The sequence below is a fragment of the Sebastes umbrosus genome, chromosome 3 (assembly GCF_015220745.1).
Source record: "Sebastes umbrosus isolate fSebUmb1 chromosome 3, fSebUmb1.pri, whole genome shotgun sequence".
Taxonomy (NCBI): Eukaryota; Metazoa; Chordata; class Actinopteri; order Perciformes; family Sebastidae; genus Sebastes; species Sebastes umbrosus.
The window spans coordinates 29,145,093-29,170,084 of record NC_051271.1 but is presented as its reverse complement, the minus strand read 5'-3'; the positions used below and the strand labels follow the sequence as shown (position 1 = coordinate 29,170,084).

Genomic DNA, 24,992 nt, shown 5'->3' with positions numbered 1-24,992 from the left:
GTGTACAAACAGATTAGTGAAACTTTGAAACTTCTCTCAATTCAAAAAAATGTCTTTATGCCAATTTGGGAGCTTTTTCCCCAACAGGTCACAAGGTGGCTTTAAAGAAAATGAAAACTAAAGCATTTTACCATGAAATCATGTGTGAAGCAGGAGACACTGTGACCAAAGCCCATCTAGAGGTGAACAAATATTTGAGCGCATGCAAGACAGTCATGTGTAAGGAAGTGATGCAGAGCATATCGAATTTTTTAGTTCATTCACACAAGACAAAACTTGGGTCTATTGAGGGACAGAAAGGTCTTAAAGGACAAAACAGAAACACTAGCAAGACAGTGCTAACAAAAGGTGTTACTTATTGGACCTTAAACTCTCAGTAAAATCTGTTTTTGGTCGAAGAATACTGTAACAGTGTGATGTTTAAAGGAAAACATCAATTTACTGTAGACAATGATCAAGAAAAATCTTGAAAAACTGGACCTCACTGGAACCAAGAAGGACAGCAGCTTTGACAGCTTATTACTTAAATTGAACGTAACACCTGTAATTTCACTTCCTAGTAGTGTAGTAGTATGATGACTCCTGAAGCAAAAAATCTGAGGTTATTAAAGATTAAAAACAAAATACACTGTTAAAGAAATAAAAACAAAAATCTATATCATAGCTGGATTAGGATCACAATTTATAATTTTATAAATCAAGAGGAGGAAGATAAACTCTAAATATCACTTACTTACTGAACTTAAAAAGCCTTTCACACCACTGGGTCCCTGTTGATCAATAAACCACCAAGGCATTCTTTTGTCTTAAAGAAAAGGTTGAAGATGTATGTTTTTTTGTTTTTTTTGCTACCCCTTTCTTTGACCCCTTCACTCAAATCCATGTCTACACGTGACCCCTCGTCACAGGTTGCATCTCTAAGACTTATGAGCAGTGAATTTCTCTGTTCGGATTGTTTCATTTTAGTAATATTTAGAGTGTTGAAGAGGTGAAACGTAACAGTATTTCACAAGAAAAAAAAAAGATTTAGAGCAAAGCACATAAAATAGGCAGAAGTTTGTGTATCAGAGTTGTTTTTCCTGCCACAGGAATCATGTTACAGCCCCATAGATTATTCTAGCGACCCTCGGGTTGTAACAGTAAACAACTGCTTTATACAACCTGTATAAACATAAGCTTGCATTAAACTAGTTGAATGAATCAATCAAAAAATGTACCTGTGTGCATCAAATATGCAGCCCAGTCGCACAGCAGTTTGTGAAATAGTTACAAAATTGAATGTATTGATTCGTGTATAGACAAAAATTTTAATTTTTTTTCGTGATTGTCAGCATGAAATCAATTTGTATTTGTGAACCGGGAAGTTTAGAGAGCGGCGAACACCACATACGGAGGAAGTTGCTGGATGGGTGGGTCAAAATACACCAGACTTTCGCCCAGGAGACCAGTGTTCGTGTCCCATGTGAAACCACAAGTCGAGGTTGATATATTTGTCTGTACTTAAGTTATGGCACTTCCGGTGCTTTGTTCTGAACCACCCAGACCTCTCAGGTCATCTGGATCAGGTCTGCTTAGTGTCCCCAGAGTCAGAACTAAACATGCAGAAACAGCGTTCAGTTTTTATGCACCAAATATCTGGAACAAGCTCCCAGAAACCTGCAGGACCAACTCCAACTCTGAGTTCCTTTAAATCAAAGCTTAAAACTTTCCTGTTTGCTGCTGCCTTTTATTAACCCAGATACTGATCTTAGACTCACTAGAGCTTTTACTCTTGTGTGTTATATTCTATTTTAGCTTCTATCCTAGCTTTTATTTTTAGCTTGTTTTTATTTTCTAATCTTTAATGTTTTTATAACTGTTTCAAATATGTCTTAATATTCTTTTGCATTTTGTCGAAATGTTCTTGAATGTTTATGTAAAGCACTTTGAATTGCCCTGTTGCTGAAATGTGCTATACAAATAAAGCTGCCTTGCCTTGCCTTGCCTTATTAAGTAATATTTAATTATTATATAATAATTATTATTAAGTAATATTTAATTATTTTTTATCTCAAAGTTCATCCTAAAATCTGCTTAAATTGGTTCTTTAAGCATTGAGATCCCCCCTCTCTCTGGGTGTAGGTGCCCTGCAGGTTCCCCTGGGCCTGAGCCAAGCCCCTAATGTTTACTAATCCTGAAAACGCCCCTGGATACAGTTAGTCATAGGCTATTTAATAACAACTGCGGGCACTTCGGGACGCAGGATGAAACCACTTGGCTCATGTGATCGCTGATGGACCGGGGAGAACGAGCCTCGGCTGGGACGGCCCTGCTCCGCGCCGCGCTCCGGTGATTGGACACCGGGAGTTTGACAGGCTGGTTGATTCCGCCCATCAACACGACGCGCCTCCTCTCACGAGCATGTCTGAAAACTACAAATGGGGAGTGAAGAGTTGGGAAAAGTTGTGCGAAAGAGCTGTTTCTCATCTCAAACGAGCAGAGCACACAGGGGGAGTACATTATTCATGACTTAAATGGCGGAGGAAGTACTTCTAGAAAACGATGGAAAACCCAGCGCGGTGAGTGTTTATTATGAGGACTCTGATTATCTGGAGATGATTGACATGTAGATCAACTCTCTCATCATCATAGCTTTTCTTAGTCAAATACATTTTTGGATTATTATGTTGTCAGAATAGCCTGACCTGACCTGACCTTGAATTTAAACCACCCAGTAACTTCATAGTCTTCAATACTGTCAACACAGATGGATGTCAAATCATCCAAAAAATAGGGGAGACCGGGGATGATAGTAACACCTTTTTTTTTCAGCGTTAGTAACTATGTGGTTGTTCGTGCTAGATCTCCCAAACTTTGATGTACGGTACCGTATTTGTCTTCCACAAATAAAACTCACTTAGACGTCTACTACACAATCACACATTATGTGAGTTAATGTCAAATGCAAAGAACTAGTTGGAGATAGATGTAACAACGAAAGGTAATTTAATGAAATAAGATCAACGCTATCCCATTCATGCAAGAACTCTATTGAAGAATAAACTGTTTTGAATAAAAAACAAAATAAAAAAGTCAAAAAACACTTATTTCTTAAAAAATGTATCTTTAAATTTAGCACAAAAAAACAATTGCTGTGTGTGTCTGTGTGTGTAAAGACTGTATTCACGAATGTGCTTGTGTCACATAGGCCTAAGGGTTCAATCACTGTCACAGTTGTGGCAAATGTAGATGGCTGCCTTTGGGTTGCAGGCTTTGTGGGCCCAGAACTGACTTTTTAATGAACTGTTACAATTATCACCACCCTAAGCAGCTATTACATAGATAACTGTTTTAGCATGTGGGTTTGAAGTTAGCATGAATGCAAAGCATCAAATTAAACTAGAAAAACTGCTGCTGTAGATTATGTAAGCCAAACTATTGTATCTACAATACAATGAACGCTATAGGTAAAAAATTATCTTGATACAAATTTTTACTTTCTTACCTAAAAATCTTTTTTTGGTCGTAAAATCCATAATGTTGCTCATAGAGCTCAAAAAACGAATGGGAGTGTTTGATATTGATGACGTCACCACAGCTCTTTCCTGATTGGTCAAACTGACAGTGATACAACTAACTCAGTGTTACAACCATTCCCGGTCTCCCCTATCAGGATCAGATGCTGCCTTGGATTTTTGATTTTATTATACAACTTGAGTCAGATACATCCAAAACAGCCTTTAATTGGACCAAAATCAATAAACCACCGATACCGATATACATTATATTCTGTAATTTGATGTCCAGTTTAAGTTTTGACCAATTTGTTGCTGCATTAAAAAGGTTTACACCTGAATTGTAGTTCTTGTTAATTTTTAAGATTTCTTACCAAGTTGCTTTTGTACGATTTATTATGTGAATAATAAATAACAAGTCAATAAATTTATATCTATATAATTTATTAGTTACATTTTGTTTTACATAGTTAGCAATGCAATATTATATATATATTATAAGTTAAGCCAGATGTTGTCTTACACATAACAGAATGATCCCAGTCACTTCCACAGAGTGAGACATAAAGCTTATTAATTAAACACTGGTATCAGATCGGTACTCGGTATCCTCCGATACCCAAAGCCCAGGTATCGCTTATGGTATTGGAACTGAAAAAGTCGGATTGGTGCATCCCTAGCTTTGACCAAACTGATGCAACATGTGAAGAGCTGCACATCCGACACATAATCAACCTAAATTGAATGCTGACTGGGCAGCATTGTCTGCTGCGAGCTATTTTCACGTGTAGTCGTCTGACTCTGTCCATCAGGCTGTTAACCGGCTAAATTAGGTTTCTTTAAGGCATCTATGGTGTTATTGTTCAGTCAGAGCCTCCTCAGTCTGATCCTTGTACTAACACACCAACATCCTACGTTTTCACATCAGCGGATTTCTTTTGGCTCACTGATATATAAGAATAGTGGGTTGTTGTTTTTTAGCCCTGACTTTATTTAAAATGGTGAAAACATCACAGAGTTGTTGATGGGTGGGGTTACTGTGTATGTGTACCAGTTTTTCCCATGCTCCATCCAAAGTTATGGACACTCAAAAACACAATAATCCTGCTGACCTTCTACCTTGGAGGTCAGCTTAGCTCAGTGTGCTGGAATTTAGGACGGAAGCCAAGAGGGTAGCTGCAAGGCAGCTCCTAATGAAAATACAGTAGACTTCCCCCGCCCCTTCTTAAAGACAGAGTAGGGCTCATGTGACTTTGGCGTGGTCAAGAGATATGATTTAACATTCATACGCAACACAAAATGTCCTCTACAAACTAAGCAGCTGTCGTCTTTTCTCAAACTGCTGCACAAGTTGAGCTACCTGAGAAGTGGAGCTTTTTGTCGCTTCATGAAATCTGCTTTTTTTTGCAAACTAGTGATTTGTTCAGCTCATTCCCAGTGCCTCTCCCATGCAGAGCTCAATGTGGTACAAGTGAGCAGGCTGGTTGGATCTGGCCTGAATCCAGATGCCGGTTTGTTTCACTTCTTCTGATTCAGTCACGTGCCGCTCGGTGCCTGTACAGCTCTGCTGCAAAGTCCAAAGATCACAGATGTAACATATACCCTTATTATATAGCTGTTAGTTAAAGCTGCAGTAGGCAAGATTGGAGCAAATCTGATTAAAAAAGTTATTTTTATAAAACGGTCGCTATATCGTGACAGTAGTACATGAAAAAGGTAACCTGAAAAAAATCATGTGCCTCTGTGTCCTCCGGTGCTCCTAACGGCATCTACAAGATTTCACAGACCGGAGGAAAACAAGCAGTCAAAGCTGACCTGAGGTCTGCTGTCCATCTGCTGTTTATGAGAGCCGGCTGTCAATTACTCTGAACTCCGACCAAACGGTCAAACTAGGCAGCGCTGATCAAATATGAATCAATATTATGTTACTGTAATGCCTATTTCTCGCCTCAAATGTTTTCAGAATCATCTTGTAGTGCACGGTTTAACTGTAAAATGAGAAAGTTTGTGACGCCGCCGCCATTGTGAAATCTGGTGAAGGAACGCCAAGTATCGGTCACATGACCAGAGCACAGCCAATAGGAACTCTCTCTCTCTCTGAAATGACCTGTGATTGGTCGAAGTCTCCCGTCACGGGCTAGATTTTTTTAAAGTCTGAAAACAGAGCCATGAGGAGGTGCAGAAGTCTAGTTATCTCTCAGAACACTTGAATTACAATATGCTGAAAGGTTATTATGGAATTTTGTCCCAATGATGCCAAAAATATACTGCTTACTGTCACTTTAAGTACTCATAAGGAGTGAGCTAATCTCTTTGCAGGCTGCAGACAAGTCTTGAAAATAAGACACAACATGCGCCCGACATTTAATTTTGAAGCTTTTAAAATGTTCTTTGATTCAGATGCATTTGAACTAAAATGCCGTGCATTTTACATCGAAAAATCCACTGGCCCCGGTCACAGCTTTATAAAAAAATCCCTTCAAATAAGAGCACTGCAACATCTTGTTAATAACTCACGCTTCGTTCCACATAGCTCTTTGTACGTATGCGAGTCAATCGGAAGTTCATTCATTCCTATGGGAACCTCTGTGACCTCCGATGTGATTGCGAAACTACTCCTTCCGTTTTTTTTGGTCCATAATTTGCCTCGAAACACTGCTCCTGTTTCACTTAGAAATAATGAATAAATGTGACTCGTCAAACGTTAGTCTGGACGGCGAAAAGCAGACAGTAACACATAGACTTAAAAACACTGTTTTATGTCCATGTAGTAACTTCTCTCCCATATCAGTGGCGGTGTTTCTATCCGTATAGAAATGCATTTCCTTGCGTTGAACACAGGAGTCGTAATCCGTAGCCTAGGCTTGTACTATACGGATTTACGGACACAAAATAAAACCCTGTGGAAACGAGGCGTCATTTCTGTGATTCGGACATTTCTGGACATTGTATTGTGTAGCTTTTGTTGGTGTCTGACTTGTTTTATCTCTTCATCTTCTCTTCAGCATCTTACAAGGCCTCTGCTGGCAGTGGCTTTCCTATCCTCCTTCGGCAGCTCCATGCTCTATGGCTACAATCTGGCAGTCGTCAACTCTCCTGCACAGGTTTGTATCACCACCACATCATCATCATCATCATCGTCATTCTCATTGCTGTCCGTCATCACCCACCCGATCATTAAAATCATTTTCACACTCAACCCGAGAAACCCAAGTATTCCCAGAATGAATGAAAGAGACTCACTATTTATATCTACGCTACGCATGACTTTTAGCTTTTAATGATCATTGTCATGTGAAGTCATGTGCGTGTGTGTATCAAATCTAAAGGCTGCTGTGAGCCACACCATGTCATCAATGTCCTGTCGGTTTTATCCATCATGTGAGACTGAGCTGTGCACCATTCCTGTTTGGCCATGGTCCCCCCCCACCCACACACACACACACATTGAAGCATGTGAGCTTCAGTGCAACATCTCATGCTAGTGTAGGCTACTGTTCTTAGGAGGGCGTTGCATGGAAAGAGCTGCACCTGCTGCTTTCGGCCCATTCAGCACATGAGAAATCATAAAGTAAGTAAATCAGTAAATCTCAGTAAATTATATTTACAGAGCAACATTCATTTGGAGACGTGTTTCTGTTCACCTGATGAATGTAAGACCAATATTCACTCTCTTTTAGCTCTGTTTTTGGTCTCTACCAACTCCAATATTGTGTCTGCCTGCTGTTTGTGGCTGGGCACGTAGTGTACAGTGGGATTTTAGAGCCCATTTCACTGAAAACAATGCTATGAGTTGGACAGCTAAACAATGAGCTGAAACTCCGTAAAACTGAGGGGCAGATTCAGATGCTACTTTTCTGTAGATTTGACCCCTTGCACATGGCTCTTAAGTGTTCCACCTCTCAAACATGCAGATTTACCTTTAACGGGGAAGCATTTCCTTGTTCAATTGGAGACAACTGTTCATTGTCTCACATATTCCAAATGGTTAATGTGGTGAGGTCAAACCTTTAACCATGGTCCATGTGACTTTGCAGGATTCACTGTTGACTGCAGTTTGTCACCTGACATTAGTTATGCGTTTGTGCTCCAAATCTTTAGACTTTAGGTGTGGCAGAAGATTCAGTTTGTGGTGGGTTGAGAGAAGATGATTGAAGGGGTTAAGAACTACTTGGCTTTGTGTGTTTTAGTAATCAGATTACAATATCAGAGAATTAATCTAATCTCTCACTCAATTGTTTATTTTGGGCAGATTGCCATGGCTAAAGAGGAGTGATTTAGTATTTTGACATAGCAATAATATCACAATGTCGGTTTTCAATTTTTTAAATCATGATGTGTCAATAAGCCTTGACCGAAATGTGTTGGCCTTGACATTTAATTTTGGCTCGAATGTTGAAGGGAAGAATCAGGATCTGTGTGAGCTAAGCAGAAAGAAAGTCAACATCATAATATTTTTTAGTAGCCAGTTTGTCTTTGTGTTCTCCGCGCCTTTATTATTCTGACAAAATTTGTATCGGTCTTGACGTCATGTGGCGCTTCGATACAACGCATTTGACTCAAAGCTCGACACGAAACAAAGGAGCTCCTGGCTCACATTCAGTAGAAGCAAAGAGTATAGAACCGTAGGGATGAAACACCAGGTTTTTTTTACAACAGCCACCATGTTAGACTGAAAACGCTTATTATATTTATAATATTTTATTGTTCAACACAGGCCATTTTGGTAGAATATGACAATAGAATAGAAATAATTTTGTTTTACTTTTGTACTGCACTTTTTAGACGGACATTTTACTGGCATCCAGTAGTCGCGTTCAGTCCAAAATGGCGGAAGCGTAGCTTTGCTGCTGTCCGCTGATGTTTCAATGGAACGAACAATTGACTTTCCCTTCTTGGCAATATACGTTCTTTGGTAGAAGTCAGACGATCAAATATGAATTTCCCTTCTTGTTGATTATGAACACTTATTGCATTATTTATTACTGTTCATCACTTGCTTTGTATTAATGAGGTCTATACTCTCAGTAGGACTCTATTTTTGTGAAGGAACATTGTAGGGTTGCATTAGTGAAGTGGCACTTTTCTGAGGTTTCCAGTGAGTTGTTTTTTTCCCTCTCCCATGCCTTTTAGGTATTTTGCTGACTCGCCATGTGCTCCATGTGCCCTTTTTCCTCCCTGATACTGATTCTGATAGCTAAACTGTAAAATCTGCACCTCACTGCATGGAACTGATTTGTATATTCTTTTCTTTTGAGTAAGGTAACATGAGATTAGAACTACTCATTACTTCTTAACTATGTGTGGAAATTACAAGCAACCATTTAAGTCACGACTTCAAGTCACTGCAGTAAATGAACAGGGCAGATCAGAACACAATGGGGCTACTGCTGTGAGAATGCAGTACAAGTGACAGAATAATAACTGCTGGCAATAGTAAGGTAATATTGCTGTGGTGCTCAAATTTCAGTTGGCGGCCCAATGCGACTGAATAAAGGTAGAATCACTGAATTTTATTTAACAACAGTGACTAAGAAAAAAAATTGTAAAGTGGACCTATTAGCCTTATTTTCAGGTGCATACTTGTATTTGGGGTTTCTACTAGAACATGTTTAATGTTCAAAAACGCTTTACTTTTCTGCACCTCTTTTACCCTCTGTCTGGAACGCTCTTTTTCTTCAACCAGTGAAACTCGGATTCTAAATGGACAGGAGAAATATTTGGCAATAAGGCCAACAAAGCTGAGTAAAGATCCATGTCTGATTATTACCAGCATCTGTCATCCACAACTGCCTGCATGTTGAATGAAGGCCTATTCCTTTCTGAACAGCAGGTATGTTGGTTACACAGGCAAGATCCGCTGGTTACCTCAATTAATTCTTACTCAACCAGTACCAGGCTAATAATTATGAACATTAAACTGGTCAGTTGTGTCAGAACTGTACACAGACTGACAGTGTACACAGTTGCTCACACGTGTTGGAGACATTCTTGGACAAATTGGACGCACACTGTCCAGAGTTCCATGACAAATTGACAAATTAAAACGTCTCTCTCTTCTTTTCATCAGTGAACTCCCTCCTGACCGCCCATTCCTTCAAAAGATCACTCTGCGTCCTCACTATGTTAACAAACATCTTTTAATCTGTTGATCAGTGACAATACTAAAACTACTCACACAAATTAAAACTCTTATTTTTCCGTCTCCCTTTTCGGTTTTTCTGATGTCTCATTTTGCTGAGAGTGACTGAATTATGTCTCTTGAGATGAATTGGGTTTAATGTAATGGGTTCTCCAGGACAGCCCGATCTCAGTGGAGTCTTCACTGTCAGATCATCCTGAATGAAATCTGAGTGATGTTGTTGGCCCTTGCCGTCAATTTTTGTCACACCACAAGAATAACCGCTGTCATTTTATCAAGCATGCCGTTTATGATCCCTAATCGTCAAATTTGATTTGACTGTGACTGTGGGGGCTCGATGAGCTTCCTGTCTACTCAATATGGTTGCCTCTCCCGCTGATTCAGACATCTCTTCATCCCATGCCCCAGTGCAGCGCACACCCAACGCTTTGGAAATGGCAAGACTAATGTTGACATTTGGATGTGTGGCACTGTGGGAAATAGTGGGAATATCATGTGATGATGATGTCAGATTTCACGGCCACCATGTTTTTATGCTCCAGGTCTATTGGAGTGAGGGGTATATATAAATTAATATATATATCTCATATCTCATATACCTCATATATTTAAGTCTTTTGTAAAGGCAAAATGGGATTTATTGGAAAAACAAGACATGGTTTCTGTGAATTATCATGTAATTCCACATGATCTATGCATATTGTAATTAATTTATTTATCATTTCCCTGCTTGACAATGTTAAATTAACTTAAAGGCAGGGTGGGCGATCTTGAGAAACTAGCAAGAGTAACGTTACACTGCATTTTTAAAAATGATCCAGCATAAATCCGAGCCCAGTGTTGCCAACTCTTTGAAAGTGAAAAGGAGGTAGCAGCACTAGCTGCTAACTAGCACCGAAAGTCCCTAAATCTAGATAGAAACTCGCCAAGTCGGAAACACTGACAGTCCGTCGCTTCCAAAGCCACTCCCCCCAAATTTTCATTACGAACACAAACATATCATAATGAACACAAACAACGAACATGGCTATTGTTAGTACTCACAGCTGTCAAGCTAGCAGCTTGTGGACGCGCAATGAGTGCACGCAGGCAGGTAGCCCGTCCAATCATTACATTCAGGCCGAATGAAATGATTGGACGGGTTTATTACAGTCCCGTAACAGCCACAGATACTGGATTTTTTTCTTTTTTTTGTCAGAGCGTTTAATTTATTGATTGCTGTCGGGATGTAATGAGAATTTAAACTAATATAACAAAAAGAATTCTAAAATCTTTTACCAACCCTGCCTTTAATTCTATCTTTTTTCCACCAGTACATCAAAGACTTCTACAATGAGACGCTGGTTGAAAGTTACGACTTTTCTGCGGATGAGGAGCTCCTCACCGTCTTGTACTCCCTCACCGTGTCGATCTTTGCCATCGGTGGGATGATTGGGGCCCTGTTGGTGGGCAGACTCGTAACCAAATATGGAAGGTTAGCGTGTGTGTGTGTGTGTGTGTGTGTGTGTGTGTGGACGTGTTTTGTGAAATACCATCAGCCTGTGTTTCTGACAGTTACATACTCTCATACCTCTTTATTCAACATTCTCCAACAGGAAAGGGACGCTGGTGAAATCCACTGCACTGGTGTTTATAGGAGGAGCTCTTATGGGCTTCAGCAGAGCGTGCAGGATGCCTGGGATGGTCATCCTTGGTCGCTTCATCACAGGAGTACACTCAGGTAACCCCACCTGTTTCCTGAAGGACTTGTCACATTTATCCTCAACATAAAGCAGAAGCAATTTAAATGCAAGAAGTGACATTTTTTTGCAGATGGATAGCACAAAGCTACAATAGCATATTACAGAGACAAATGAGTAGTTTTTTGTACTATGAGGGTACATACATGAAATTACATTTCTGGATTTAACCGATCCTAGGCAGTTAGGATGCAGTGGGCTGCTGTTAAGCGCCCGGGGGGCAACTAGGGGTTCAGTGTCTCGCCCAAGGACACTTTGACATGCAGACAGTATAGGAGACGGAGATCAACCTGCCAACCTTCTGGTTAAAGGACGACCCGTTCAACCTACTGAGTTACAGCCGCCCCATGTCTGACATTAAGAAATATTACATAATTGGAACTAAAAGCTAAAACAGTGAATAATTAGTTTTCATGGAAATTAAACAAACATGTAAATTGTGCTTATCTTGGCCTGGTTTAGCCCGTGGTAATCCCTCTCTGTTTTTCCCACAGGTATCTCTCTCAGTGTGGTGCCGATGTACCTCGGCGAGATCGCCCCCAAGAACCTGCGAGGCTTCCTGGGACTCGTTCCCAGTATTCACATTTGTCTTGGAGTCTTCATCGCTCAGGTCCTGGGACTCCATGAACTGATGGGAAAGGTACTAACATTGTGGCGTTCAAACACCAGACTGGTCTACTGTCGTGTTGGTGGCCGGGTAACCCTTTGAAGGAAATGTCTCAAGTTTGTTTTGAAGAGCACCAGGCTTTGAAGCAAATCTTTGTAGTGGCCAAACGGCGGTACTACAACTTCTGTGTCCGTCACGTGATGCCATCGGGCCCAAAAATACTTTTTCCCATAGACTTACATTGGGAAAGAGACGTCTGTAACTCAGCGGATAATTTTTTTTGAGGAAAATAAACTTCCCAGTACGAACACTTGAATAGCTCTCATTTAAATCATTAGGTCCTAAAAGTTGTAAAATGCACTAATAGCTGAATCCAGAGTTATTTCCCTTCCTCCGTTCATGTGAATGAGACCCAGACCGAGGCAGGAGCGATGGCTGGGAGGTGGAGTTAAAGGAAACGCTACTGCGTCTGCTCTATAGGCCCAATGGATGCGGAAGATCGCCGGATGATCCGTGTACTTTATCACTCGGCAGCCGAGCCATTTTGGCTTAATGCGAGAGGGACTCTCTTAAGAATGAACGATAGTCCGCCTCCAACGCTGTATCCAGTTCTCTTTATACTGTACATCTATACTTCATGAGTTACACTCTCTCTCAACTAATGCTCTACCAGTGCAAGTGTGAACAGATTCATCTTTAATCTGTCATGTAATTGTTTGGATAGTATCGATTTTTGACATTTCTGGTAGTGAATTTGAGGCATATGCATTAGCTCAGGTAGCTAGTCCTATCTTCTATCCTTCATCTATCCTGATTTTGCATCAGAAATACACATCACATTCCTGTATCACTTATAAGCATGAATAAGTAGCCTGATGCAGCGTGTGAACACACTGTTGTGCTATAATTAGATGCCATTTATACGGTATAACGTGTCCAGCTGGCCGGTAGTTTTCCTCCTTCTCCAATTCATGTTTTTCTTCCTGTATCTAGTAGAACTGGATTCTTCCATCTGCTCAGTTCTGTCTGATACAGGAGAGGGGGTGGGGGGGGGGGGGGGGGATTGCTGATGTATAGAACAGTTGTACGATGACTTAATTTTTTTATTTCTTGCCATGCTTTTTGGTTCATCTCATCTCATTTTTACATCATTTTAACAGTACAGTATATACTTGTCATGTTTTGTTTTCTCACAGGAAGAGCACTGGCCCCTGCTCCTGTCCCTGGTGGTGTTCCCTACCATCGTCCAGCTGATGCTGTTGCCATGGTTTCCAGAGAGTCCACGGTACCTGTTGATAGAGAAGGGAAACATTCACGCCACCATCGCAGGTTAGAAAGTGGGCTCTTTGTTTTCTGTTTGATTATATGGAATAAAGACTGTGTCATCATTTATCTGAACAACCTGCAGTTCTTGACGTCATGTCTGATAAATTGAATTCACTGTACTAGGATGACTGGATTTGTTCATGTCACCCTTTTTTTTCCTCTTAAAGTTTACGTGTCAGGATTGGTGTTTCTGCAGGCTGGTAAAAGCTTTTCTTTTCCATCCTGTAGCCCTGAAGTGGTACCGTTCTAAAGGAAACATCCAGGCAGAGGTTGACGAGATGCAGGAGGAACAGCGCTCTCTGTCCTCCATCCAGACCCTCTCTGTGCGCGGCCTGCTCATGGACCACTGTGTCCGCTGGCAGGTCATCACCATCGTGGTGGTCAACATCGGCATGCAGCTGTCTGGCATCGATGCGGTAAGTGTGAACATCATCGTGGGCCTGTTGTCCTTCTCTGTCTTTGTGTGCAAAGACTGTGCAGTTATTATACGAGAGTGAGAGCTCATATTGCTACAGTTCCCAGCTGTGCTTCCGCCCGTCTGCACCTTCTCCTGTCCATACATCACAGACCCACATGCAGCCACTGAGTGACTAAGCAGGGGGGCAACAGGACCACGCCTCATTATCTCCTGGTCCTCTCTGTTAGTGCTCCCCCACATGAGAAGGTCCACCCGTCCACACGCAAAGTCAGACATCATCTTTATATTCATTGCTCCATGTGGATGGAAGCTCTATCTATGCATGCTGGCTCACATGCTAGTACCATTTCCCAGCAGGGGTGCACCCCACTGGGCCCCACTGTCCCAGGAACACGGGAAGACTCGAAACATCCAGATGAATCCATGTGTCCAAACGCTGTGTGCAATCAATCTGTGACACAAAAAAATGAGAGAGTTTAATGTGAAAATGTGCTTGTTGTTCCGACAATCTTGGGCATTTCTAATTTTATTAATACAAGCCACATCTTTGGCACAGGTAGATGTTACAAAATGATGTCAGCAAGAAAAGAAAGATCTGAGTATTTCAACACTGATTTTGTGTTCGAGTTATTATGGGGATCTACAGGGACAGAATCTTGAAAGAACTATTTTTCCTACACCACCATTTGCCCATCCATCAATCTTTATTCTATATATATGCTATGTGTGTGTTTGTGTGTGTGTGTGTGGCGAGGAGCTAAATGATCTAGGAAGACGTCAGAGTTCAGAGGATTCAGATTAGACAGTTCAGACAGGTGCAGAGTGCGTTTAAGGTGCCTCCCTTTGGCTGTGTAATTGAGAGAAGACCTTGCTGTACACCCAGATGCACCAGAGGGACTGCATCAGTCAGCTGGTCCAGGAACAGCTTGGGTTTGGCCTGGAAGAGCTGGAGGAAGTCTCAGAGGGGAATAACGCAGTGCTGCTCTGCTTACAGTGCTTAACTTAAGATATGACCCTGGATGGATGGATGGATGGATGGATGGATGGATGGAATAAAATAAAATAATTATTCCTAACATACGGTATATGGCTGTAAATACTCCTTAAGTCCTTAGAGTCACCAGTCTTTTATTGGTTGAGCAGCGGCTAGCTCTTTTGTGAAAGAACTTACTGTATATATCTAATCTGATAGAAATAATACAGGATTTCTGTTTTTAGAGTAGATTTAATTTCAGTCAGGAAGAATTTTAGCTCATTAGTATGTTATTTTTCCAACAGGTTCCAATCCTTTAACTTTTTCAATAGTTTGTGCTTGTGTATGTTTTCAGCTTTGATGTATGCATACTTCAGTGCTGCAATGGTGATGAAATAGCATACGTATGGTTACTAAATCAACAAGACAGCATTTAACCGCACCAATCACGATCTTGTCCACACCTCATCAATGATGGATGTTGCATCAGCAAAGTGTGATTAATGAGAATACACAAATTAATTTCAAGGGGAGCACTTGTCAGGAGTCCATACTGATGAAACGCCGTATCTCAAATGCATGAGTGATGGTCGGCGTGATGATAATGATCACTATGATGAATCACGTGGAAACGCCAAATAAGCAGAGTGACTTTTTGGCTCCTTGTGAAAAAAAAAGACAAACTTTGAGTTTCAAAGCAACTGTGTGTGTGTGTGTGTGTGTGTGTGTGTGTGTGTGTGTGTGTGTGTGTGTGTGGTCCGACATATTCATCATATCAATAAACTTCATGTCACTGTCAATTTCAGATCTGGTTCTACACAAATGACATTTTTAAGAACGCAGGAATTACAGAACCTTATATTCAGTACACAACGGTGGGAACTGGTGCCATCGAGGTCATCTCTGGGATGCTGGGGGTGAGTAGACATTATCCCACTTTAAACCACTGACATGACATATTATATTATCATATGACACTATTTTATATGGTGCGTAGACAGACAGTTGATTAGTGAAACCAATGTGGGAGTTGCTTTTTTCTAATTATAAATCAAATATCTTTTGGATTTGTTTACACAAAACAAGTAATTTGCCGACATCACCTTTGGCTCTCTGAACATCCAATGAGCGTTTTGTAGACTAGACAGTTAATCAATCAATCAATTAATCATGAATCAATTAATTCATTCATGATTAAAATAGCCATCAGTTGCAGTCACTATATCCTGACAGTAGTGCATGAGACAGGTAATCTGAAAAAAAAATCATGTGCCTCTGTGTCCTCCGATGCTCCTAACGGCATCTGCAAGATTTCACAGACCGGAGGAAAACAACCAATCAGAGCCGAGCTGGAGTCTGCCATCTCTGAGCAGCTGTCAATCACTCACGAACTCCAATCAGACGGTCAAACTAGGCAGCGCTGATCGAATATTAATTAATATTCTGTTACTGTAATGCCTATTTCTCACCTCAAATGTTTTCAGAAACATCTTGTAGTGTACTGTTTAGCTGGAAAATTAGAAAGTTTGTGACCCGGCACACAAAAAAACATTGAAAGTGTCACTTTGCTCTGGTAGCTTGTGGTTTAAAAGTGTGCTTTTTACATTTTATAGACTGAATAGTAAATTGCTGAATTGGAAAGAAGGAATTGGCGGATTAATCAATAATATAATTGTTAGTTTTGGCTCTATAATATGCTGTGTGAGAGTTATTTGTTATATCTTCTACGTGAGAACAAAATTAGTTTCATAAATTCACATCTTTTATCATTTGGGTGTGATGTCTTTCTCTGTTCTGGAGATCAATATGTTGAACTCTTTACCCACAGAACTTCAAATTAGAAAACAGATCATGACTGGGATTATTTATCAGTCATGTACAGTAGTCATGCATGATCAGGTACTTTTCATTACACTTTTATGGTATTTTATTGTATCATTGTTTATACACAACTCAGAATTTTGCAAACTAGATTAGGCCATAGACCTTTTTCACAGCAGACATTTTGGCTTGTTACTGCAGGAAAAGCAAAGGTGTATTTGAAAACATTAAGGACTGCATTCCATTTAGCTGAGCTGTTTCCAGGCATGCTGTCTCACTGTCATAACTTACAGGGACAAAGAAGTGAAAGTCAATTGTTCGTTCCATTGCAACATCAGCGCCCAGCAACAAAGCTACGATTCTGCCATTTTGGACTGAAAGCGACTAACGGACGCCAATTAAACGTCCGCCTAAAAAGTGCCGAACAAAGTAAAACAAAATAATTTCTATTCTATTGTCATGTTCTACTGAAATGGCCTGTGTTGAACAATAAAATATTATAAATATAACAAGCCAAACGGCTAATTATAGTTGCCCTACGTGTTACATGGAAACATGGCATACTCCATGTGGTGGTGGGGGTGGTGCATCAGTAAACATGAAAAGTGTTGAAATGATTGATCAGAGGATTAAAAAGTCACCTGTTTCTTGCTCCGTGATGATGTCACAGTTTTTGCCTCCCTGTCCACTTTGCAGTGTTTCACTATCGAGCGTCTGGGCAGAAAACCTCTGATGATTGGCGGCTTCCTCTTCATGAGTCTCTGCTGTGCTGGGATCACAGTGTCGGTCCTCTTCCAGGTACAGTGTCACCTGATGCCCCGCTCAGCTAGGAATATATTAACATTAACATGCAGATTGTGGCGTAGGGCATACAGTACGTTGTTTTAAACGGGGCTAATGACATTAACACATTTACATAAACTAAAATCTGTGTCTAATTTATGTTGGGTTTTTTTATGTGCGTGTTTGAATGCAAGCTGTCCTAAGAAGTGTATACTTTTCTACTTTTACCTTTACTTCCTATGTAACGTTACTTTTGACAGCGATGTCTAGGAGTTCAGGAAGAACCTGAGCAGTTCTCAGCTGCCTGACGTTAGCCTAACATGGTAAAACAAGTAACGTTAGCTAAATCAACACTACTACAACAAAGACTGTCTAGTGGCTAACCGTGTTAACTTGTGACTCTCAGCCGAATGCATTGTGGTCGCTCGTAGTGACAGCAGCTGTGTTCTCATAAAATCCTTAAATTTTGCTTTAATCAATATTACATACATACTAATCTGTGTTTATCTCCGCCACCCATTTACGTAAGTTACTACGAGCAACCGCGGAGGCTTTTAGCTGAAATCCCTCAGACGGCCAGCCTTGTCTCCTAAAAATGACATTCCCATACAACTAAATTGCATTCTCAATTACATTTGGAAGGAAACTGATTTTGTCACGGATTACGTCATTTTACGTATCAGAAATACCTTTGTAAGTCTGCGGATGAGCAAAGTGAGTGATGTAGTATAACAAGCGACGCGCAGAGAAGGTGACGTAGTATATCGGGCGATCGTGAACGAAAATACGTTGAATAAAAACGTTGACTTTCCCCCAGGAGACCAGTGTTCGTGTCCTGTGTGAAATGTAGTCATTTCTTGCATTTTTCTTTTTGTTTTTAAGTAATTTTAAGCCAAACCAAGAGGTTTTTTTACTAACCCTAACCCAGTAGTTTTGCTGCCTGAACTTAACTAAGTAGTTTTTAGTTAGCTTGATGTTGGTGAAGTGCCTGCTTCCCAGCGGTGAGGTGAATAAGCAAGAGGAAGTTGTACAGTCTGTGATGGGAATTATAAATGGTAAAGGGACTTGCACTTATGTAGCGCTTTTCTAGTCTTCCGACCACTCAAAGCTCTTTACATTACATGTCAGCATTCACACACACATTCACACACTGATGGCAGAGACTACCATACAAGGTGCCAACCTGTCCATCAGGATCTAATCTAAATACTCACTCACACACCGATGGCTCAGACTTCGGGAACAATTTCGGGTTAAGTATCTTGCTCAAGGATACTTCGACATGTGAGCGATCGAACCACCGACCTTCCGATTGGTGGACGACATGCTCTACCTCTGAGCCACAGCCCACAGCCGCCCACACTCTGCTGAGCAGAGTCTGTGACGTAGGCCCGAGGGGCCCAATCACAGCCTGTCATGGCCAAGTACAGGACTTGATTGGGTGGAGGGGGCTTTCAACAGCAACAAGGCATTAGTACGAACTCTTGTAAAACCAGGGTTGTAGCACATCCCAAACGTTTTGTTGAATTTTTGGTTTGTTATGTTTCCATTTACAATGTTAATCACATGTTTAAAACTGTTTAAAACTGCGACCTTAACCCGGGAGAAAATACGTTTCCCTCAAAGCGTATCTTTGTTATGCAGTTTAGATGTATGGGAACGTAATGTTGTGGGAGACAGGGTTGAGATGGCGGAACACACAAAGCGGTTGTCTGATTCGTCTATCGGAACAGGTGCCCATATGAACATTGAAAAGTTTATCTGAAGCTTACTCTACATGAGGCTTCAGCAGTCTGAGTTAAACAAGTGGATTTCTTGCCAAATTAAAATACTTTTTAGTATTGAACTCCCTCTTTTTGTTGCCCTGTTGAGCTGCAATGGAAGAATAATAATTAAAAGAGGGAATTTTGTACTAAAAACGCTGTAATGTTTAGAAGACATCCAGATATCTTTATTTGTCTAACTCAAACAGATGAAGCCTCATACTGGCTTCCGATAAACTTTGTCCCCCATCACTTACGCTGAAATCGCAATAGTGAGAGATCTCTTTATAGCATGTATGAACAGGAGCAATGTTTTAAGGCGATTGGTGAACCTATCATTTTAAGATTAAAATGACAATTAGTAAAAAAAAAAAAGTTCTTTTCAGTAAACGATGGTGAACTGAGTGTTTGGAAAACCCCTGTTTATTTTTACTTATTTATACAAGCCAGAAAGTAATTATAATGTAAATGTCAGATATCCAAACATGGAACAAATCATGTTACTAATATGTTACATGTAATCAGAATTATTAAATATAGTCAAATGAATAACTATGAAAAACTGTGCAAATTCTTTACTAATGTTTACAACTTGTGACTTATCTCATGACTTGTGTTTGACCAACCACAGGAACAGCTGCCCTTCATGCGCTACATCAGTGTGGGCTGCGTTGTTGGGATTATTGCTGGCTTCTGCATAGGTCCAGGTAAACACTTCACTAACCCTCTCTGCATCTCACTTGAAACCTCTTTATATGTAATTCCAGTTCATACATACTGCACTAGATTTGGGCTGTCCTGTGTGTAAGATAACACTGCTCCCTGCTGGAAGCTCGCACAATAGCACTAGATCTTAAAAAGCAGCACCACTCCCTCCCCTACTCCTCCTCTGACTGTGAAGAGATATTGTATTTCATTAGTCTTGTAAATTAGGAAATCATAACTGCCACACTACATCCATTCCCACAACCATTTGTACACCGGATGAGTTGAGTGAAGTGAATTAAGAGGCAATAGTTTACAACTTTGGAAGCCGCGTTGAGTGGACCTGCGAGGATGATGAATTAGAACGAATCTGGTTTACACGCCGTCATTCGTCAAAGCCGGCAAAAGTCTATACCTCGGCGCGCGGACGAGGATTTCTGTTGCTGCAATTAGACTTTTAATGGCTCATTGTTCACAAGCTAGCCGTGATGAATACGGTTTCCCTCAGACGAAACCTCGCATGCACAATGACGCCCGCCCATACATACCGCAGATGTTGACAAATTATGGCCTCGTTATTGGTTTGACGATATTAAACCTTCCTCTATGCAATTATCGTGAACAGATAATGAGGACATCATTCGGAGAGCTCATCATTAGAGCTTTTACTAATGCATATTTCTCCCTCATAGCTTTCACTTCTTCTAACAATGAAGAATTATGTGTTTTTAAAGCTAGGACAACATCTCATAGATCCTCCATATCAAACTAATGACTTAGCACAAGTCCTGGCTAAGCTCTTCTTTTTCTTGTGGTTCTGAGTTGGACTTTTGCCAAGTTGACAAACATCCTCCTCTCTTGTCAATCTATGATCACAGAGTATAATAATGAACACATAATGAAGTGCGAGCAGAAAAAAGCAGTGCAATATAATAGCAAACGGAGCTGGAGGAATGTTTATCATTTGCTCTATCATTGTAGTGTTTATTTTGAATGACTGCCAACGGATAGTCCTGAGTGGGAATATTGATAAACTAATTGATGAATGAAGACGCTGGTGTTAATTTCACAACACCCACTAGATTCATACAGCTGCACTGAGTGGTTATAAGTGTGATTTGTATTTTGACAGCTTGAAAGGATGCCTAGTTAGATCAGACCAATAGATGAAGCGAGTGTGGAGTGAACCATGTTGTCAAAATGAAATAATACAGATGTGTTTTTTTTGTCTCTTCTGTGTAGCTGGCGTGCCTTTCCTGATCACCGCGGAGCTGTTCAAGCAGTCACACCGACCGGCTGCCTACACTGTGGCCGGTTGCCTCAACTGGATGTCCAACTTCACCATCGGCTTCGTCTTTCCCTTCCTAGAGGTCAGAGCAAGCTCAAATTCTACTGTTGGATTTTGATTCTAATATCTACATCCTGAAACGACCAAAATGTGTAGCAGATCTCATGGATTTTCCGCCCAAATTAGGGCTGTCTAAGTTAAAGTGATAATAATTCATTTTAACGCCACTAATTTATTTTACGTTTTAACGCAATTTGCAATTTTTAGGTTGTAGTGGGCGGAGTGAAGATACTGGTATCATATAAAACTATAAAAACCTAAAGAATCCATTGGTACCAACCATGTCATACTAGCGTGTCGGGAAGGAGGCTAAATAACGTTCCAAACGTACGCTAAATTTTGGCGAGGAAAAACTGGCACGGACATTTTCAAAGAGGTCCCTTGACCTCTGACCTCAAGATATGTGAATGGAAATGGGTTCTATGGGTACCCACGAGTCTCCCCTTTACAGACATGCCCACTTTCTGATAATCACATGCAGTTTGGGGCAAGTCATAGTCAAGTCAGCACACTGACACACTGACAGCTGTTGTTGCCTGTTGAGCTTGAGTTTGTCATGTTATGATTTGAGCATATTCTTTATGCTAAATGCAGTACCTGTGAGGGTTTCTGGACAATATTTGTCATTGTTTTGTGTTGTTAATTGATTTCCAATAATAAATATATACATACATTTGCATGAAGCAAGCATATTTGCCCACTCCCATGTTGATAAGAGTATTAAATACTTGACAAATCTCTTTATGGTACATTTTGAACAGATAAAAATGTGCAATTTAATTTGTGATTAATCACGATTAACTATAGACAATCATGCGATTAATCACGATTAATTACTTTAATTACTACAATACAATACAACAATCCTCGCCCAAATGTTTTGTTTATTTTGCATCTTTAGTCCTAGCTGGCATTGAGAACATCAGGTTCATCTTGACATTGCATCCAGGATCTGTTGTGGCTCCACTCGCAGTGTCAGACACGTGGCTATTACGATATGGGCTGTCTGGTTTTGTTTGAATAGAGGCGACTCCCCAAATACCAATAAAATTAGCAATTAAAAGCGACCTTGCTGCCTCTCGTTGTCCTCAGTGTTGGTCTAGTCGATCAGATACAAAGTAAAGAGGACAATGATCTGTCCACACGGAAAGTGATTATGTAAATCTGCATGGATTCTGGCCACAAATGTGAACAACACACGGGCTGTCTGTGACATCATGTGGTCCTTAATCTTTCGGCTTTAATTTAATAGAAAACCTATAAATAGAACAGCTTCAGAGCTGTCCGAAGCTATATCTTTTCACTTGGAGCAATGCTAACATAGTTCCCCTTCCTCCAGTCTTTGTGCTAAACTAGGCTAAACATCATATCATGGACAGTCTTTGTACTGAACTCGCACGCATTTTCACATCTGACTGTGGCTCTGAAAGCACAAACAGAATAGGAAAAAAAGAGCAAACAAAGCCTTAGACACATTCTTGTCTTATTAGGTAAATTATTAGCTTTTAGCTTATTAGCTTTTATATTTTGTAAGTCTAACCCCAAGTTCCCTCCAGTATTCCATTTCCTGCACTAATCAATATTTTCATATTAACAACGGCTCAAATGTGATGTGAAAGGTGTAGCTCCTAGTGATGAACCCGAAGATAAGTAACACAACTTTTGTTTGTTTTTTGTGAAAAAGCTAACACTGTAGATCATATTAGATTACATTAGATTCTACTTTATTGTCATTGAACTGAATAAAGGTACTGAGACCACAAACTGCAGTTTAGCATCTAACCAGAAGTGCAAAAAGAAGTAAAGTGCCGACTAATGAAGAAGAATAAATTATAGAATTAATAAAAATGTAGGATATGCAGTAAGGGTATGAATACACTAGATAATATACAGTTTGATATATGTACGCAACCTGCCCAGCACCAAACGACAGACAAATTTAGCGACTAGCTGGTGAACATAGCGGAGCATTTAGCAGCTAAAGAGACAGATATTTTCTTAAAGGTGCTAGAAATTAAAACTCAGAGCATTTCTATTGCCTCCACGTGGCTCTCAACATGGCGGCGGCTCGCAGCTAACAGTGCAAACAACACTTCAGTCGGAACGGCGTTATCAGCTAGTAGTAGCTGTCAGCTGTAACCGCCGCTAGCCAGTGAGGCACGCTCACATGCACGAACATGCACTAAAAGGCCCGCTATGTAAACAAAGCACAGAGAAGCTCAGATTACAACACACACAGAGGGAGAGTGACTTCATTCTCTGCTCAGGTAGACATTACTCCTCAATATCTTTACATAGCAAATAGTTGTTTGATGCTATATTAGCCTTAGCATTAATGCTCTGAATCCCGCATATAGAACCTTTAAGACGTCGATGAAAACCACAAAACCTTTCTGTTGCTCTCAAGTAGCCAAAAATGGAAGATGGGAAAAAAAACAATTATTGCAGCTTTAACAATTCCAAATCTCTCGTTTTCAAGCTAATAAATCCATTAATATAATCAAAAGTAGCCTACTTTTTGTTTTCTCCAGTCATGTTTTAGATCAAATTCATATTAATCTGCTTTTATTAGCTTCACTGTGGCCCGTCTCTGTCTCTGCCCAAATTTCATGTCTCCTTACAGTAAACTGTAGATGTTTTGAGGTAGAAACCGTCCAGGAACTATGACAATTTGTGTCCTTTTTCATTCCTTGGATAATTTCCACTTTGTAAAGGCATCAGATCAGTATTTGTTCTCTTTGATCATGCATTTGTAGTCTTTTATTCAACGTTACACTGTGTGTCCTCCCACCACAGATGGCTACAGGCCCTTACTGTTACCTGATCTTCTGTACGATCTGCTTGGGCGTGGCCCTCTACACCATCTTCATCATTCCTGAGACCAAGAACAAAACCTTTATGGAGATCAGCCAGATGTTCGCTGCCAAGAACAACATCCTCGAGGAAGAGTTGACATCTAATGGGCAACTCAAAATGGCTCTGATGAACGGCTACGGGACCCTTAACCTCGGCGAAAAATAAGACGGTGAGAAATGAGGATGTGGACCTGCATGTAAATGATGGTCTCTTCTATCTGTGTGCCTTCTTGGTCTGTAATGACTGAAGTAACTGTAGCAGAGATAAAAGGTGGAACCTCCTGGTGCTTCGTGTGAAAACTACGAAGACCAATGCGTACACACACACACTTGCTACACACACAATAAGTCCTGTTTTAACAGTTAATCCCCAGTCAAAGTGCTGCTCCTATACATTATGTGAGACAGGAGTCATGCAGAAGTCATGCGTTTCAAATCAACCATCAGTGACATTTTAATCCATTTCCCTGCATCTTAAAGCATTTTTTTACGGGAGCCAAGTTTGTTTCTCACAGCGCTCTCAGAAGTTTTAATCAACGCATTAGCTTCACTTTGTTTTAACACATCCCATGATCACTTTATTGTCCATAGTCGGTGTTGAATACTGCCTCTTTGTGGCACTATAAAGACTAAATATGTTTATAATGAAGAAAGGTAGCCATTTCTCTGATGTTTCACTCAGTGGTTCAAATAGTCACAAGGCGACATGTGAATAATACGATCGTTACTGTTACTGTATGTCTCAAGGGGAATGTCTTTACCAAGAACTTGAGCTCGTGTTTGTTCCGTCTTTCGTTCAGTTTGTGATTTTGTGTCTATTTTAAGAGAGGTGGATATTGTGGCTGCTGGTCTTTTCATACATCTTGTCCAAATATATGCACATAAATATATGTGAAGCTTGTTAAAGAACAATATTTATCAATGGTAGCTGTACAAGTCGGTTCAATTGTTATTTAACTGTTTTACAAGGCCTCTTTGTATAAAATATGGTGGAAATAAAATCAAGACTGCAAAAATA

At 40.4% G+C, this 24,992-nt stretch overlaps 1 protein-coding gene across 1 annotated transcript; it reads left to right on the top strand.

Moving 5' to 3' along the window:
- The first annotated feature begins 2,293 nt into the window (after positions 1 to 2,293).
- On the top strand, positions 2,294 to 24,992 carry slc2a15b (solute carrier family 2 member 15b). Its single transcript, XM_037762663.1, has 12 exons — positions 2,294 to 2,558; positions 6,500 to 6,598; positions 10,950 to 11,110; positions 11,232 to 11,356; positions 11,870 to 12,015; positions 13,179 to 13,311; positions 13,537 to 13,724; positions 15,506 to 15,616; positions 17,217 to 17,318; positions 19,698 to 19,773; positions 21,014 to 21,141; positions 23,916 to 24,992. The coding sequence occupies exons 1-12, from the start codon at positions 2,514 to 2,516 to the stop codon at positions 24,138 to 24,140; spliced, it is 1,539 nt and encodes a 512-aa protein (XP_037618591.1). The 5' UTR covers positions 2,294 to 2,513; the 3' UTR covers positions 24,141 to 24,992.